Source organism: Toxotes jaculatrix, chromosome 21 (genome assembly GCF_017976425.1).
Source record: "Toxotes jaculatrix isolate fToxJac2 chromosome 21, fToxJac2.pri, whole genome shotgun sequence".
Classification (NCBI taxonomy): Eukaryota; Metazoa; Chordata; class Actinopteri; family Toxotidae; genus Toxotes; species Toxotes jaculatrix.
This window is the reverse complement of record NC_054414.1, coordinates 1019148-1035185: the sequence shown is the minus strand read 5'-3', so window position 1 is coordinate 1035185 and position 16038 is coordinate 1019148. Positions and strand designations below refer to the sequence as shown.

Below are 16038 nucleotides of genomic sequence, written 5' to 3'. Positions count from 1 at the left end.
GGTCAACAACAGCTGCTTTACCAGAAACCCGAAGGCGTTAAAGAAGTTGGCGATGTGACAAGTACGTCAACTAATCTGTATGAGGTTTAAAAGTTGTGTGTGTGTGCGCGCTGTCCACTGCCTGCCCATGGTGTTGCTGTAAGGTGTGCTGCAGTCTCTTAAAAGGTGAGTCAAAGACGTAGCTGGTTACTATTTGTGGAGTACGAAAGTGAAGTTTTAGTCGAGCGCTGTACTCGGCTACTGAGCTTTCCTACTATGCTAGCTAGTGGAATGGCTCTCCTTAGCTAGCTAGCTAGCGTTACGCTGTCTACTCCTACCAAAGTAATAAACACAAATATACATTCACCACTTTCCCACTCAGCATTTATCCGTTTGTTCACCAAACCTCAGGTCGCTATTTGTAAGTTTCTTTATGTTCATTTTTGTTTGCCAACAAGCCAATCTCCCTGTACAGTAATGTTAGCAAGCAAAGCTATCTCCCAAAGTTGAGGGAGCGCAAGCTTCCTCGCTACAGACCGATGCGTTTCGCTCTCTTGTGTAACCTGAGAAGGTAATACATTACCAAAAGTCATACAGATGATTAAATGTGCTACTACAGGTCACCATTTAATATGACCTTTGACGGCTAAGCTACATGTTTTTATCAGAAAACACGCCACCATATTATTCAGCCTATAGTTTGACCAAATTTAGCATGTAGCCAGTTCGGTGTTAGTAAACGTGAGGATTGGAGGAGGAAGGTAGTGCGGGTGTTAGTGCAGGTGAGTACACAGTCAGATAACGGAAGTACCAATCTATACATGTTACAATGCTGATGAATGATATCCCTAAGCGTCTGCTGAAGTTTGTTTTGCCTTCCAATAAAGGGAAAGATTAGTGTAGAAAATGGCGGATTGATTATAAACGTTGACAAAATAAATTGATACAAATACCTCTGCTTATTGTCATAGTGTGTCAAATGGTAGAGGAAGTTTGTAACAAATGATCCGAAGCTGACTTGTGGGAAGTGCACAGCCATGGTGAATCAGTAACAGTTTTGGAAGCCTGTAAGGATTTTGTCAGGATTGTAGCTGTAGGGCTTTGTCTAAAGTGATATAAAGAGGTCAGTAAGAACACTTGCATCCCTTTGAAAGCACTCACCTGTTTGGCAGGTACTAGTTTGTATTTGTTTTTTAACAACCATTCCTGTTTTCATTAAAACATTTTGATAACTCTTTCCTGCCACTCTACTCTCTTTATCTCCTTCCCCATCACCTTCTCTTCAACTGTACTCTCTTTTACTCTTCTTTAAAAAAAACCCTCCCTCTGGTAAATGTTACTCATTACTACTCTTGTTCACTGTTCCTTTCCACTCTCCCTCATCTTGTCCCTGGCTTCTTTTGTTGCCATCCTCCTGCCTCCACAGGAGCACCATGGCAATGTGGATCCAGGCCCAGCAGCTGCAGGGTGAGGCTTTGCACCAGATGCAGGCGCTGTACGGCCAGCATTTCCCCATTGAGGTGCGACACTACCTGGCACAGTGGATAGAGAGCCAGCTCTGGTATGCAATAGATCTGTATCTTTATTTTTTTATTCGGGTAATTCCCCTGTCCTACTTGATGGTGTTCTAATGTGTTCTTCTTTTGTGTTGTATTTGTTTGTTGTTATAAGTTGCTCTCTTACATGACAATAAGCGAGGTTTATAATTATCACCTTCTTATGCATGAGGAGTTGAATTTACTTACCAGATGTTAAATAGTCGGAGTTGATGAGAGATTTATGCACACTATTTAGTCCTGTACAGCTAGTTAGTTAAGAATCTTAAATTGTAATTGTGTTTCACAGGGATTCAGTAGAGTTGGACAACCCAGCAGAGGAAGCCAAAGCCAAGCGTCTGCTGGACAACTTGGTGGCTGAGCTGCAGAAGAAAGCCCAGCTTCAGGGAGGAGAGGATGGCTTTCTCCTCAAGATCAAGCTGGGCCACTATGCCAGCCAGCTCAAGGTACCAGTCAGTTACTGTAAGACAAAGGAAAACCAGCCTGTCCACAAGTACAAGAGCCAGTCACATCTACAAAAACAACTTACCACACTGTTGCACAGGCCAAGTGGATTGTGTCCACGGAGATCGCGTTACAGACATATGGTCAAACAAGTCCTGTATCGTGGTTCCTCTGATCCGGTGTCTCTGAAAACAGCAGTTCCATGGCTTCCCTCCATAGCTGTAGCCCATGCTCTCAAATCCTCCAGCGGTCTCAGTGAGCTGCTCCTCAGTTAGAGCACAGAGCAGAGCATGACACACTGCCCTGTTAAACTCCCTTGTCTGCAGGTCTCTGGACCCAATTTTGCAAAAGAAATAGGAAAAAAAGAAAGCTCTGTCTCTATCACCTCCAGACACCTCCAGAGCCCTGTTCTGTCCACCTGCTGGGGATTTCAGCTTGTTGTTCTATCCTCATCCCTGTTCAAGGCGTTCACCTGGCAAGAGCGCCGGGAAACCCACCGCTACTTCTCAGCTGCCCTTTCCTTCCTGTAACAGAGGGAAAGGAGCCGATGCAGACTGCTCTATAGTGTGCCATGGGGGAGCTCTCTCAGGGGCAATGTCCAGTGTGCCTGATGCCTCAGGGTAAATGCATAGCAATACGTTTTGGAAACCGTAAACCACCTTGATTAGCTGGCTGCCGCACTTTCCACATAATCACGTGTGGCTATTTTTTACTTGAAATAATAGATTAGTCCATTGGCAGCAATCACAGCCCTTTGGCATTGTAGCTGTCAGTGTGTTGAGGTGGTCTGGAAGAATTTCAGGCCATGCTTCCTGAAGCACGTGCCAAACGTTGCACTTGCAGTTCCCACAACAACTCAATCAGGATGAGATCCGGTGACTGTGCTGGCCACTCCATTATAGACAGAATACCAGCTCAGTGCTTCTCCTCTAAATAGTTCTTGAATAGTTTGGAGCTGTGCTTTGGGTCATTGTTCTGCTGTAGGAGGAAGTTCCAGTCAAACGGCATCCACAGGGTATGGCATGGCGTGCAGATCTCCCACTTTACCACCACTGAAGCACCTCCAGATGGCATCAAGCACATCAAGCACAAATGATCTCTTTGGTCCAGACTCTTCAAACTAAAATTGGTCTGTCCGTAATGCTTTTTCTTTGCAACTCTGCCTAGAAGGCCAGGATTCTGGAGTTGTAACTTCACTTTCGAAGCTCAGTCTGGTGTTTTGCTTTTAGTGAAGCTGCCAGTTGAGGACCTGTCAGACTGGGTTTCTCAGACTACAGACTCTGATGTCCTCTTGATCAGTTGTTCACCACCTCTCTTTCTAATTGTTCTAATTGCTTGTTCAAAATGGGCTTTTATACGCCACAAAGACATTCCATGAAAATTCATTGCTGATTTACAATTAATGATTCCATAAATCGTTTGTTGTCATTTACATTATTTCTGATGGATTTTTTGTTATTTTATTATTATTTGAAAAGAGATATACTTTTCCTTCTTTCTGTGACTGTTACTGGTTCACGTCCCAGGTTTTGGAGCCTCTGTTATAAGTAATGTAAGGGAACAAAGGAATTGCCACAATAATAATTATTTTCAGGTTAAGAAAATTAAATGTGTGTGTGTGTATCTCTGCAGAGCACTTATGACCGCTGTCCTTTGGAGCTGGTGCGCTGCATTAAACACATCCTGCACTCAGAACAGAGGCTGGTTCAGGAAGCTACAAATGTAAGTTGGTTGTCAGGGATTTCTGATGTCACATCATTTGGAGGAATCCTGCGAATCCAGTGTACATATATTTAGAGAGAGGATGAAATAATGCTGAAGGCCATTACTCATGAACAGTAAATTACACATGTTGGCATCATAATAGTGGGAGGACCGAACTGACAAAAAGTTTTATGTGTAGGCCAGCAGTGGGGCTGGGGGCCAGGCTATGGACACCTTGTCACAGCGCCACCAGCAGATCAACCAGGCCTTTGAGGAGCTCCGCTTGGCCACACAGGAGACCGAGAACGAACTGAGAAAGCTCCAACACAGCCAGGAGTACTTCATCATCCAGTACCAGGAGAACCTGCGCATCCAGGGTGATGACAAGACACACGCACGCATGCAGCTAGGGCTGGTTAAAAGTTACCTTCTTCATCCAAAAGTGAACAGTGGTGGTGGTGTTAGTAATGTTCAGTCTGTTTCCTGCTTCATTAGCCCAGCTGAGCAGCCTGTCTTCACTGCCTGCGGCCGAGCGCACCCAGCGGGAGACCACCCTACAAAGCAAGAGGGCCACTGTGGAGGCCTGGCTCACTAGAGAGGCCAGCACACTACAGAAATACAGGCTTGTATGAAGACACTGCACTCACACACACACAAACACACAAACCAAATGCTGTTCTGACATACAACATAGACACATACGATTTGAGGGGTGATTGATAAGTGTGTGGTTATGCAGAAAGCTTGAAGTTAATATCTTTTGTGGTGTGTCTGTTTTGGGTAATTGAAAATTGCGAGTCAGCTCTGTCTGAGAAAATGGATAACATCAGCCTTTGTGCAGTCATCCACGTCTTCCACTACTTTAGGCTTAAGGACTTTTCAAGGACTCACCCAAGGACGTCCTTGACTTGATTTGACCCATATATATATATATATATATACACATGTGCGTGTGTGTGTATATATATATGACACACATACACACACACACACACCTCTCTCATAGGAGCTTCTTGTTCAGTTGTTGTCTTAAAGGTGTTCTGGTTTTTCAGTTGTAGCCTTCAATGGGGGAAATTTCAGCTGTAATAGGATATGACAAGTCTATATATAACAATTCAAAATTTCACACCACCTTTGACAGAAAGCTTCGTCTTCTCTTCAAGATGGATTACTTTTTTTTTCCTGAGATGTACAGATCTTCTAGTCATATCATCTAAAGAGGAAAATATCCATCACTTGGATATAGAATCTTTTCTGATCCAGCCATGGTAAAGAAACAATTTGGGCTTTCACCTCTGTAAACGTCATTGTTGGAATGAGGCCATCTTTACTGGACAGCGGTCCAATTTTGAAATACAGCTAATATTCAAAACAACTGTGCTCCAGGTCATAGTCAGGTGTCCTTTGCAAGGGAAACCTACCTACCTGTCCTACGTCATTGTCCCCTCGCATTGAGTAGGTAGAAATACCTGCCGTGTAATATGGTTTGTCCACATTGAAGAAAATGCTGAAACGTCCTTCTCTGTGCACAGCCATGTCAGTTAATAAATAAAAATAACAGAGAAATTTAAGGCATCTTTTAGAGTGTGAAAGTCCCTCTGTTTATTCAACCAGACACAGACAGGGATACACAGTTCACAGACACTCAAGTGACTCCAATAAAGATTACTGCAGCAAATAAAGAGATGCGCTATAAAGTTAGTTGACAGTATCTCTTTGTTCAGCACCACAGCAACACAAAATGAAAGAACAGTAACAACAGCCTATTACTGAGTTTACACTCTGTTTCTTTCGCAGCATGGCTCGCAGCAATCCACTGTGGTAAGATGGATTCGACCAGTAATATGTATTTAGTAGGCCTGTTATGTATTTTGTTTATCTGTTAATAATCTAGTCAAAGGTGTTTTTACCAACATTGATTTTTATTACTTTTTTTTTTTTTTAAACTGATGCCATAGGGCTATTTGGCAGGTCAAAGATAGGAGTCGATTTTAGGAAACCTGTCACATTTATTATTCATCATTGTCTCCTCCTACATTTACACACTTAGTCCAGCGGTCATAAAGCAAACAGATCCCTTCTCTGTAGAAGCTGCCGTTGTGGACCACCAGAAAGTGATCCAGAGCAGAGATGACGTCACCATCCTTCTTAAAATGGTGACCGCCGAGCTCCTTCTCCATCTTGGGGAAGAGGTTGTAGTTAGAGGGGCCGGATCAGGCCAAGAACTTTCTTGGATGATAAGTCCTTAGGCCACTAACTTATCGGTCACCCCTCGCATTTCTTCAGATACAGCCTTCTTCTTTCAGGATGAATGCACAGTCCACAGTTCCGCAGTTTTCCACAGTTTTCTCAGTATGTGGCTGGTGATGTACTTGCAGGACCTGTCAGAACAACACCAGAAGACCCTGGGCCTGCTGAGGAAGCAGCAGACTCTAATCCTGGATGAGGAGCTCATCCAGTGGAAGAGGAGGCAGCAGCTGGCTGGCAATGGGGGCCCCCATGAGGGGGGCCTGGATGTCCTCCAGTCCTGGTACATACTGGAAATGCTTGTTAATCAGTCTGACTTGCATATTATATTGTAGAGTGGAGATTTAATTAAACAGTTTTGCCTACCTCAAGCATGTGCATCAAGGAATGTTTGTTGAAATGTTTTCTTTCAGTTGAGATGTTAACATTGATTACAAAAAATATACAATTAACAGCTCCCCCTGTCCTTCGCTTCCACACTATGGTGGTATCTCCACTGCTTCTCCTTGTCCACAAGGTGTGAGAAGCTGGCTGATTTGATCTGGCAGAACCGGCAGCAGATCCGGCGCTGTGAACATCTAACCCAGCAGCTTCCTCTGCCGGGCCCGATGGAAGAGCTGCTGAGCAAACTCAACAGCGACATTACTGATATCATCTCTGCTCTGGTCACCAGGTGAGAACTAGACATAACGTCTTCACTGCTGTCTTAACCATAGAATTACACCAGAATTACATTGCACTATTACCAAATAAAGTTAGGTTTCAATTTCACTCTTCTCCGTATGCTTCACTGTCTGCCCTTACTATTGCAAGGCGAGATTATGGATGTTTGTGCATCTCGTCCACTTATGCTTTGTGGGCTTGGAGCTGGCTTATCCTTGGTGGGAATTGCTGGAGTGTCGTGTTCAGGGGCGGTATTTCAATCCAGTTTTGTCGATGTGTAACCAGAGTTAGAGGCGTGTCTCTTTTAATGGCAGGAAGCACAGTCTCTGTGGCTGTAGGATTTCATCAGCCTTTCGTCAGCTCACTGATTCAGCTGCTGGCTTTCACAGACTGAATCTTTTATCCTAATCTGTTGTATCCACACTCTGCACTGATGTCCATGCAAGAAAATCACAGGCGTCACATTGTCATTGTCTCCTTTTCTCTTCAGCACCTTCATCATTGAAAAGCAGCCGCCCCAGGTGTTAAAGACCCAGACCAAATTCGCAGCCACTGTGCGCCTTCTAGTGGGTGGAAAACTCAACGTCCACATGAACCCGCCTCAGGTGAAGGCTGTCATCGTCAGCGAGCAGCAGGCCAAAGCTCTGCTGAAGAATGAGAGCACACACAGGTGAGAAGCACCTGCCCGCATACATACTTGTCCATAAATCCTAAGCAGTGTGAAATATATTGGTAAAACACATTGTGGACTCATGGCTGATACAAGGCTGAAACAGTGTGTGACTGCAGATGGTAATCTACAGCTATAGTCACTGAGAATGTGATAAAACAGCTTTTCTTTTGCCTGTGTAGTGAAAGCAGTGGAGAAATCCTCAACAACAACTGTGTGATGGAGTACCACCAGGCCACCGGCACCCTCAGTGCACACTTCAGGAACATGGTAAGCTCTATTGGTTATCTTTTAAGGAGTAATACAAAATAGGACTTTCCTAAATAACATTGTTTTTACATGAATCTATGCTTAGAAACCAGGTTTGTGATGTAAAGCTAACTGACCAAAATGTGGTTACTGGTACAATAACAAAGCCAGGGTTAGGTTTAGTGTACCCCAGGGCATCTTATTTCATCTTCATACAGACAACACACAGTTTATACCTTTCCATACAGCCTGCTGTTTTTGATGGGAAAAATCTGAATCTGAAACTCTGGAATGATTTATTAATATCCACTTAGTTCAGTCAGCGCTTTATCCTGTTTTTATTCTATATTTTACTCAGTGTTCATGCAATAATGCAGAATGTTTTTTTTTTACCTTTATATGGTAAAGCACATGTTGCTTTTGTTTTGGAAAGTTTATATTATTATGATTATTATTATTGATTGTGGAAGACTGAACATTATGTTCTCTGTAGATGAAAAAAGTGGAAACCCTTAAATCCCCCTTTAAAAACCAAACTACACAGTTACCAGTTGATACAACATTCAATTTTAAAGTAACCAAATACAAAGTTATTGTGCCAGACCACAGTGACACAGCATAGATAACATTACAATGTTTGATACACACCTTCCCTTTTTGCAGCATACTCCAACACTAATGCAAATTTTAATGATAACACATGCTGTGTCACAGCTGAATGATACTATGGACTTTATAGTATATACTAATGTTGACAGTGCCCTAGTTTGAGATTTAGTTTGTGAGCATTCACAGGGCAGAGACTGTAAACTGCCCTGTAAACTGCAGCCAGTCAGCACAGACTTTGTAATTATCCATGTCACGATTTATGGAACTGTTGTGACTAAAAGCAGTTCCTATAGCAGCTGTCATCTTTTTAATTCAAAATAACGTTTTTGTGCATGTTGTAATAACTCCCGTTTCCCAATTTCCAAGTTGGCATTTTTACACATCCTGCAGCCCTGACTCATCACATTTAGAGCAGATGTACATGCTTGCTGAGAAAATGACTGAGAAACGGCACTAATTCAAAGATCGATGTTGGGATTTTAAGAATCGATATTGGATCATTGAAATCAAAATTGAGCTTAAACTGAAAACTGTGCTGTTATTTTTTTTTTTCCCCATCCAGCCCTGTTATTGTATGTTCTTATCAACAAATTGCAGGACAGTCAACAAGGAATTGATCCTATCAACAAGTATTTTGTGTGTGTGTGTGTGTTGTGTGTTGTGAAAGCACAGTTGCAGAATTTTGTCACAGTGCTCCACACTGGCTGTGTTAGTTGTAATGAAGGAATATGTCTCTAATGTCTCCTCATGTCTTTGCTGTGTTTGTGTTTCCAGTCCCTGAAACGGATCAAGCGCTCTGACCGTCGAGGTGCAGAGTCGGTGACGGAGGAGAAGTTCACAGTCCTGTTCGAATCACAGTTTAGTGTCGGAGGCAACGAGCTGGTCTTCCACGTCAAAGTAATCAGATGAGACGTTTGATCTTTTAAACCAGTGAATAGCAGCTAAATGAGTTAGGCTATCTTGAATGATAATTGCCACCTGCTTGTTTGTCTCCTTTGGAAGACTTTAAACACCAACAAGTATTCAGCAAGTTTATGGCACTAAAAGTCTAAGCTTTCTCTAAACCTGCTGTTTTCTAGCATTACTTCGAAAGAGTCCAGGAGAATTTCTGTTCTCTCTAACCTATTACACTGCCTCTTGTGTTTGTAACTTGCAGACCTTATCGCTGCCTGTGGTAGTGATCGTCCACGGCAGTCAGGACAACAATGCCACAGCAACAGTCCTCTGGGACAACGCCTTTGCTGAGCCTGTAAGTTGGCTGCTCTTTAACCGTCGGTTGCCACAACAGCCTTTTTTTATCCTTCTCCGTATATATTTCCCTATAACGACGCACAGTGTCAGCTAGACAGGTACACCATCGCATCATGAGCTGTAAAACGATAGGTTTTGTAATATTCTTTTTTTTTTTTAAACCCCATATGTACATCCAAAACAACACTGAATACATCCTACTAACAAAACACAGTGTAGTTTATTTTGACTCAGTCCAATACACACTGTCCTGCCTCTGAAAATAGTCCCCATGTTCTAAAAAGCACATAATTTCTGCCAGCTTAAGGTCAGATGTCTTGTTTTGTCCAACCGTTTGTCCAAAACTACAAAAATATCTAGTTTACCAGCATGTAAGAATAAAATCAAGTCTTGACATTAGTAAATTAGTTTTATAACTCAATGTTTGGCATGACTAAAATGGGATGTCCAGTGGCAGATGGTTAAAGCACATGCCTCATGTCCCTCAGTGGTCCCTCAGTGAAATTTTTATATCTTAGAAAATACCAGAAAGGTTTAATTTTCCCATGTTTTGTCAGTAGAACAGTGATGAGTACTGTGCTTGTGGTAAGGAGTTTTACAAATGAAGGACAGAGTCAGAATCTGAACGCCCCTGTTTCTTTTCCCCCACGGCACCCTTGTTCGTCTCCTCAGGGCAGGGTGCCGTTCATCGTGCCAGACAAAGTCATGTGGCCCCAGCTGTGCGAGGCCCTCGATATGAAGTACAAGGCGGAGATGCACAGCTCGCGTGGCCTGTCAGAGGACAACCTGGTCTTCCTGGCACAGAAGGCTTTTACAAGCAGCAGCAACAACCCCGAGGACTACCACAACATGACCATATCCTGGGCCCAGTTCAACCGGGTGAGTCCAGCTGGTTTCCACAGCTTCTACAGTGACATATCTGCACTGTAAGAAGAAAGCTGTGCTGTCACTACGGTGTCAGCAGCAGCATCTAAAGAATACTACTTCCTGTTAATGTGGTTTTACAGTAACTAGGTCAGCATGATTTCTCACCTGATTTCCTGCTTGCATGTAAACATACTGATGGAACATGCTTACTTTGTACAGGAGAGCTTACCTGGACGCAACTTCACCTTCTGGCAGTGGTTTGATGGAGTTGTGGAGCTCATGAAGAAACATCTCAAACCTCACTGGAATGATGGGTAATGACTAATGCTGTCTTTTTTTTTTTTTTGCAAGAAACCAGTTTTATGTTCACTATAAAGACATGGATTTATGATGAAGGTATTTAAACTTAACATACTGCTAATTTTAGAAAAATGTACACTGCTCTGACAGTGAAGATGGAGTGACAGCCCGTATGCTGAACCTGTACATGAAAGAGTTTATGTGTAAACATGTGTGTCTGTATACCGTTCGCAGGGCCATCCTGGGCTTTGTAAACAAGCAGCAGGCACAGGACATGCTCCTGTCCAAACCCAACGGCACCTTCCTGCTGCGATTCAGTGACTCTGAGATTGGAGGCATCACCATTGCCTGGGTGGCTGAGAATCCCAACAAATCAGGTACTAAAGTTCAGCGCTTTTAAAGCCTTTTTGCACTTTTTAAGTGTTTTACACTTGTTAAGTTAGTACAGCAGTGATCTATATCTCTGCAACAATATATTTAACCTGGCTAAAGACAGTGATTGTAATCTGTGGTTGTTCCTGTCTTTGACTAGGTGAGAGGCTGGTCTGGAATCTGCTGCCTTATACCACCAAGGACTTCTCCATTCGCTCCCTGGCCGATCGCATCAGTGATCTGAACCACCTTCTGTTTCTCTACCCCGACCGGCCCAAAGATGAGGTTTTTGCCAAGTACTACACCCCTCCACTCTGTACGTATCAACAATACTTTCTTCTGTTCATGTCAGTGCATCACTGCTATGAGCTAAATACATACATCTACAAAGGAGATGCTTTTTATGAATGAAATAAAGAATTCTTCCTAGACATGAGCTTATCGTTACATAACTCAGAGTCGTCGTAGCAGGCTTTAAAAGCCAAAACTAGTGGAACAACCCAAGATGTGTATGGCACTATGAAGCTGAACTTACTATGAAATGTCTCTCTTGCAGCCAAAGCGGTGGATGGATACGTAAAACCACAGATCAAACAAGTTGTGCCAGAGTAAGTTGTTGTTCTTTTTTTTTTTCTCTCTTTTGTTGGCTCCTTCTTGTTCTTGTCACTGAAGGTTGCTCCTCATGACTCTAACTGTGTTTGGACTCATTGTCCTGCAGTAGAATCAAATAGAGACCCATCAGATCAGATGGTGTGGCTGTGATGGCTTTATTTATGTTTATTGAAATTGCTGATGTAACGTGTGGCATATGTCTTTGGCAGATTTACCACCCCAAACCCTGAACCCAGTGGAGCTACTCCTACATTCATGGACCAGACAGCTTCTCCCTCCGTGAGCCACCCCAACAACTTCAGTGTTTACCCTCATATGTAAGCTCTCTCCTTTTACTTCACTTATTTATTGAAGATACCATCCTGTGAACACTACACTGGAAGACACCATGAGTTATTATATTAGTTATGGTACTGATGCTTCCACTTTAAGACTGAAGACCTGAGAGAACCTTTTCAATCCACTCAGATACATGTAAACCGTGAGGATGGAATTTCAGCCAGTGGTGAACATTGGTTTAACATTTAAGCAAGGCAGACACAGGGACAACATAAGATGTCAAGACAAAAACAAAAGCAGGTGTGAAGTGGCTATAATCAGCAATGGATCGAATGTCAGAGTGGAAACAGTACGAGAAGATGAAAGGAGTCACAGTGATGAACCTACAGAAAATTACCACCTGAATCTGTGGCTTCCCCTAACCCAGTGCTCCTCAAATAGTGGGGCGCGCTGAGACGGAGATAATGAAACAAACGAAAGTCACCCGAAAGCTAAGATGAGGAAATATCACAAAGTGTATGTACGCCTTCCCAGGGAGGGTGTAACAGAAAATAATTGAGAAGCACTGCCCTAACCTAAACTGAGTTTCACTTCTTTGTGTTGATCTTTCGCTTCACTCTCACTGCTTTCATAGTGTTGTTGTGGTGGTGGTGGAATGTTTAGCTGCTAAAGAGCTAGATATTTCCCTCATGAGTTAGAGACCTCAAAGAGAGCATAAGGAGAGTGACTGCTGACTTAAATCCATCAGGTGGACACAATCACCTGGCTTAATGTTTCATGGTCAGTCCCCTCTGTTTCTGGAGACCATATCTGAGTTGCTTAAGGTAGTTGCGTCTGGTAATTGGGTCTGTCAGAAGTGTAATTTTCCAGGCAACCTCCTTTGTGAAAGTCTGTCTGTGCTCGTGTCTTCTCAGGAGTGACACCATGTTGGATGCAGATGGAGACTTTGACCTGGAAGACACGATGGACGTAGCCCGTCACGTGGAGGAGCTGCTACGCAGGCCCATGGCCAACCAGTGGAGCAGCCAGCAGTCCTGAACCCGAAACCTGAGACTGCAGCACACCTTCAGGTCATCACCATCTTATCCAACAGAAACACACACACACACACACACCTGTAATTCTCTCTGGACTGCAACCAGGACAAGAAACGTCCTGATTTGCATCGGTCGTTCTGGCAGAGCGACGTCACAACTCACCATCAATCTTCTGTTTTAGCTGCCCACAGGAGTTTTGGGAAGAGAACAGGTCCCGTCATGTGGTCTAAGTGTCTCTGTACAGGTAGCAAACTTGCTTTCAAGAGTCAATGTTACTGGCATTTGACCAAGGCTGGTGTTGATGTCCTCTCTCACTTATCATAGTTTCTCAGGGCGGTGATGTGGAGCTGGTTTGATTCAATGGGATTTTTATACAAAACTGATACGTATAGTTAGTTTTTTTTATGTAAGCTTTGCATTCATATGTGCCTGATGAGCTTTTAGCAACAAGAGAGACCTCTGCTTAAAATTTCACAGTAGACAAACTGCCCTTTCTTCTCTTTAAAGGTTTTCTTTCTTTCTATACACAGTCATTGTCGGTTAATGTGACTAAATGCTGATAAATTGAATCTCTTCTCTGTTACAGGAGATTTTTTTTTTTTTTTTGTCCAGAAAATCCAGAAAAAAAAGGCAGGTCTTAAAGTAAGACTATGTAACTTTTGCTGAACGTCAGCCCCTGAGAAGACTAGAAGTATTCACAGGATGATGGCAAATTGAATTTCCCTTTGTTTTTCAAAGTTCTTCTGGAGTCAACATGTCCTCGTTAGGTGGGAAAACAAGTAGAAATCAACAAAAGATGCATCTAGAGCTGCTGCTTTGTCATTAGCTGAGCGGAGGCTTAAGCTTTAGGACAGCTTTAAATACGAGCTGTCCGAAAACAAAACGAAGCGCTTTCCTAAAACCCCCCACCACAGCGTGCCCTCAGAAGCTGCGGTTTCAGCATCACCCCTGGTTTAGTCTGAACCCAGCTGCCGTGTCCTGTGCAAACCACCTAAATAACACAACGCTGGCGGTGAGTGAATGGGAGGTTTTCCACAAACCTGCAGCACATCTGGTTTAACCTAGGTTTTAAACCAGGTGAAACTTAAGTTTCTGTAGAAAGTGGGTTAATCTGACACATTGAACAGAAATGATGTGTTAGTTAATGCACCACCAGAAGGTGCCATGTAAGCCAGGTGATTTGTTCAGTCACCTGAGGCAATACAATAAAATCATAGATGTCTTACAAGAAGAATCCCCTCCTCAATATTAATATAGAAATGTATTTTACTGATTATTGATAGAGCAGGAGATTTTAAGGAAAGTAATATTGTACAGGCCAGATGTTTATCTATATGATGTACATTTATATTAAAAGTATATTGTGTTACGTTATTTTGTGATGAGCAGAACAGATGTAACCGTTGTGATATTTCTGAATTCTTTCCTCAGCAGTTAGGAGAAGTGAGCAGACATAGAAACCGACTCCTAATAATTAGCATTTTCTGAAACTAATGAGCAATCAGCAGTATTAGGCTGCTTTTCTCTTAATCATCATTAGTTTGACACAGCGATCAGGATCAACTCAACACGCTGCTGTGGTTTTTAAACTCCCACAAGTTCTGGTTTAGCTGAACCCGTTCCAGACCTCAGCTAAGGCAGTCCGAGGCTAAGTGACGCAGCAACAGCCTCGGTGTGTTTGCTTTGAGTTTTACTGTTTTCTGTAACATGCTGAAACAAAGTTTAACAGTAGCACAAGTCATAAAAAAAAAAAAGTCAGCATTAACTCAGCAAACGGACTCTGTAATGTCAGGTGCACAGGAATATTTATCTGAAGTTTGCTAACATTAGCCACTATAAGCTAGTGGTCAGACCAGACCAAGTAAGACTCATGCCATCATCTGCCGCTTATCTGGGTCCAGGCCCAGGTCGCGGGGGCGACTCCCGCCCAGTCACCAAGTAAGACTGTAGCAGCAAAATCCCAGATTGTACTGACCTAAACAAGAGTTTATTGCTTATGAATTTGATGTTTTGTGAGACAATGTTTTGTGTTCATTTCCTCTTTCAAAGGTTACAAAGTCCGACTTTAAGTACTGAAAATGGAATTTAAAATCTCTAACTGCTATAATTTGGTGCTTTTTCTATAATGTTTAATTAATTACAGCCGTTCTCTGATGTTCTTTGACACCGTCGTGCAGCAAAATGTTCAAATGGTCTTAGGTGCTAAAATTTGGTCTCACAGAGTCAATAACTGCTTATTGATTTGAACATTTAGACAAGTCCTGTTGTCAGAGTTTTAAATACAGATGTTGGTACAAATGGGATCTGTCAGAACATGTTTCTGTGCCTTAGTTTACTAAGAACAGATGTTGTAGTCTGTAGTTGGTAAATGCTCAGTACCTTGGTAAATGTTCGTCCAACATTTTAGACGTTTGGTCATTTAGATTTTAAGTCTGGATTCTGGAAACATGGAAATGAATCCCATCCCTGACTCTCTGTACATTGATTGGATTTTTTTTTAACCCTAAAAAATTTTCAGGAAGTTGGAAGACTCAAAAAAAAAAAAAAAAAAAAAAAAAAAAAGATGCTCCAAAAATCCTGTATCCTATTTTTTCCCATAATTTTCTCCCTCCCTGGTACACCCATGTATTTATACTTTTTATTAGTAATTTATAAACTAATTTATAGTCAGTAAATGGACTGCACTAAGACAGGCTGTTATTAATTAGTGATCCATGGGGTCAAAGAAAGGAAATGCATGTGCACAGATTGTTAAACCAAGAGAACAGATTAGTAAACTGAGGTTTACTGTCATTCCCACACATGTATGATGGACATACGAGGAACTGAAATGTCTGTTATTTGTAATTTAATATTTACACCCAGTTTTTACAGTGGCACAGATGAATAATCATTAGGCTATCAGAAAAATAGAGTACCAGTCACAGCTTGAGTAGAAACTGTGCAGCTATATTTAATACATCATTTGTATGTATGTGAGAAAGAGCAGGTCAGCTGATGTATTTAGATTTAGCAAGAAGAAGAATGGGACAATGGCTAAGATGCTGATTTTATAGTTTTTTTTTTCTGATGCCAGTTTTCAGTCAGTCCTTCATTTAACTCATGTAACAACTAAATACTACGTTTCATGGCCTGAAAAAGTTTACATGGAGAATTATTAATTCCCCTCTTTTATTCTGAATGTACAGTGGCATACTCA

The 16038-nt window shown here is 42.3% G+C and overlaps 1 protein-coding gene across 1 annotated transcript; it reads left to right on the top strand.

Annotated features, from left to right (window-relative positions):
* The first annotated feature begins 27 nt into the window (after positions 1-27).
* On the top strand, positions 28-14628 carry LOC121201113 (signal transducer and activator of transcription 5B-like). The gene is made up of 19 exons (XM_041066760.1): positions 28-165; positions 1406-1540; positions 1825-1981; positions 3612-3701; positions 3883-4060; positions 4179-4309; positions 6062-6213; positions 6448-6603; positions 7084-7263; positions 7446-7533; positions 8896-9018; positions 9278-9370; positions 10045-10251; positions 10459-10553; positions 10774-10916; positions 11072-11227; positions 11468-11519; positions 11733-11840; positions 12717-14628. The coding sequence occupies exons 2-19, from the start codon at positions 1413-1415 to the stop codon at positions 12838-12840; spliced, it is 2361 nt and encodes a 786-aa protein (XP_040922694.1). The 5' UTR covers positions 28-165; positions 1406-1412; the 3' UTR covers positions 12841-14628.
* The last annotated feature ends 1410 nt before the right edge of the window (positions 14629-16038 follow it).

Excerpts from the sequence above, each read along its gene's own strand:
- LOC121201113 (XM_041066760.1), top strand. The coding sequence starts at position 1,413 with ATGGCAATGTGGATCCAGGCCCAGCAGCTGCAGGGTGAGGCTTTGCAC. Across the intron at positions 1,982-3,611 it reads ACTATGCCAGCCAGCTCAAG|AGCACTTATGACCGCTGTCC; the intron begins GTACCAGTCAGT and ends GTATCTCTGCAG. Across the intron at positions 9,371-10,044 it reads ACAACGCCTTTGCTGAGCCT|GGCAGGGTGCCGTTCATCGT; the intron begins GTAAGTTGGCTG and ends TCGTCTCCTCAG.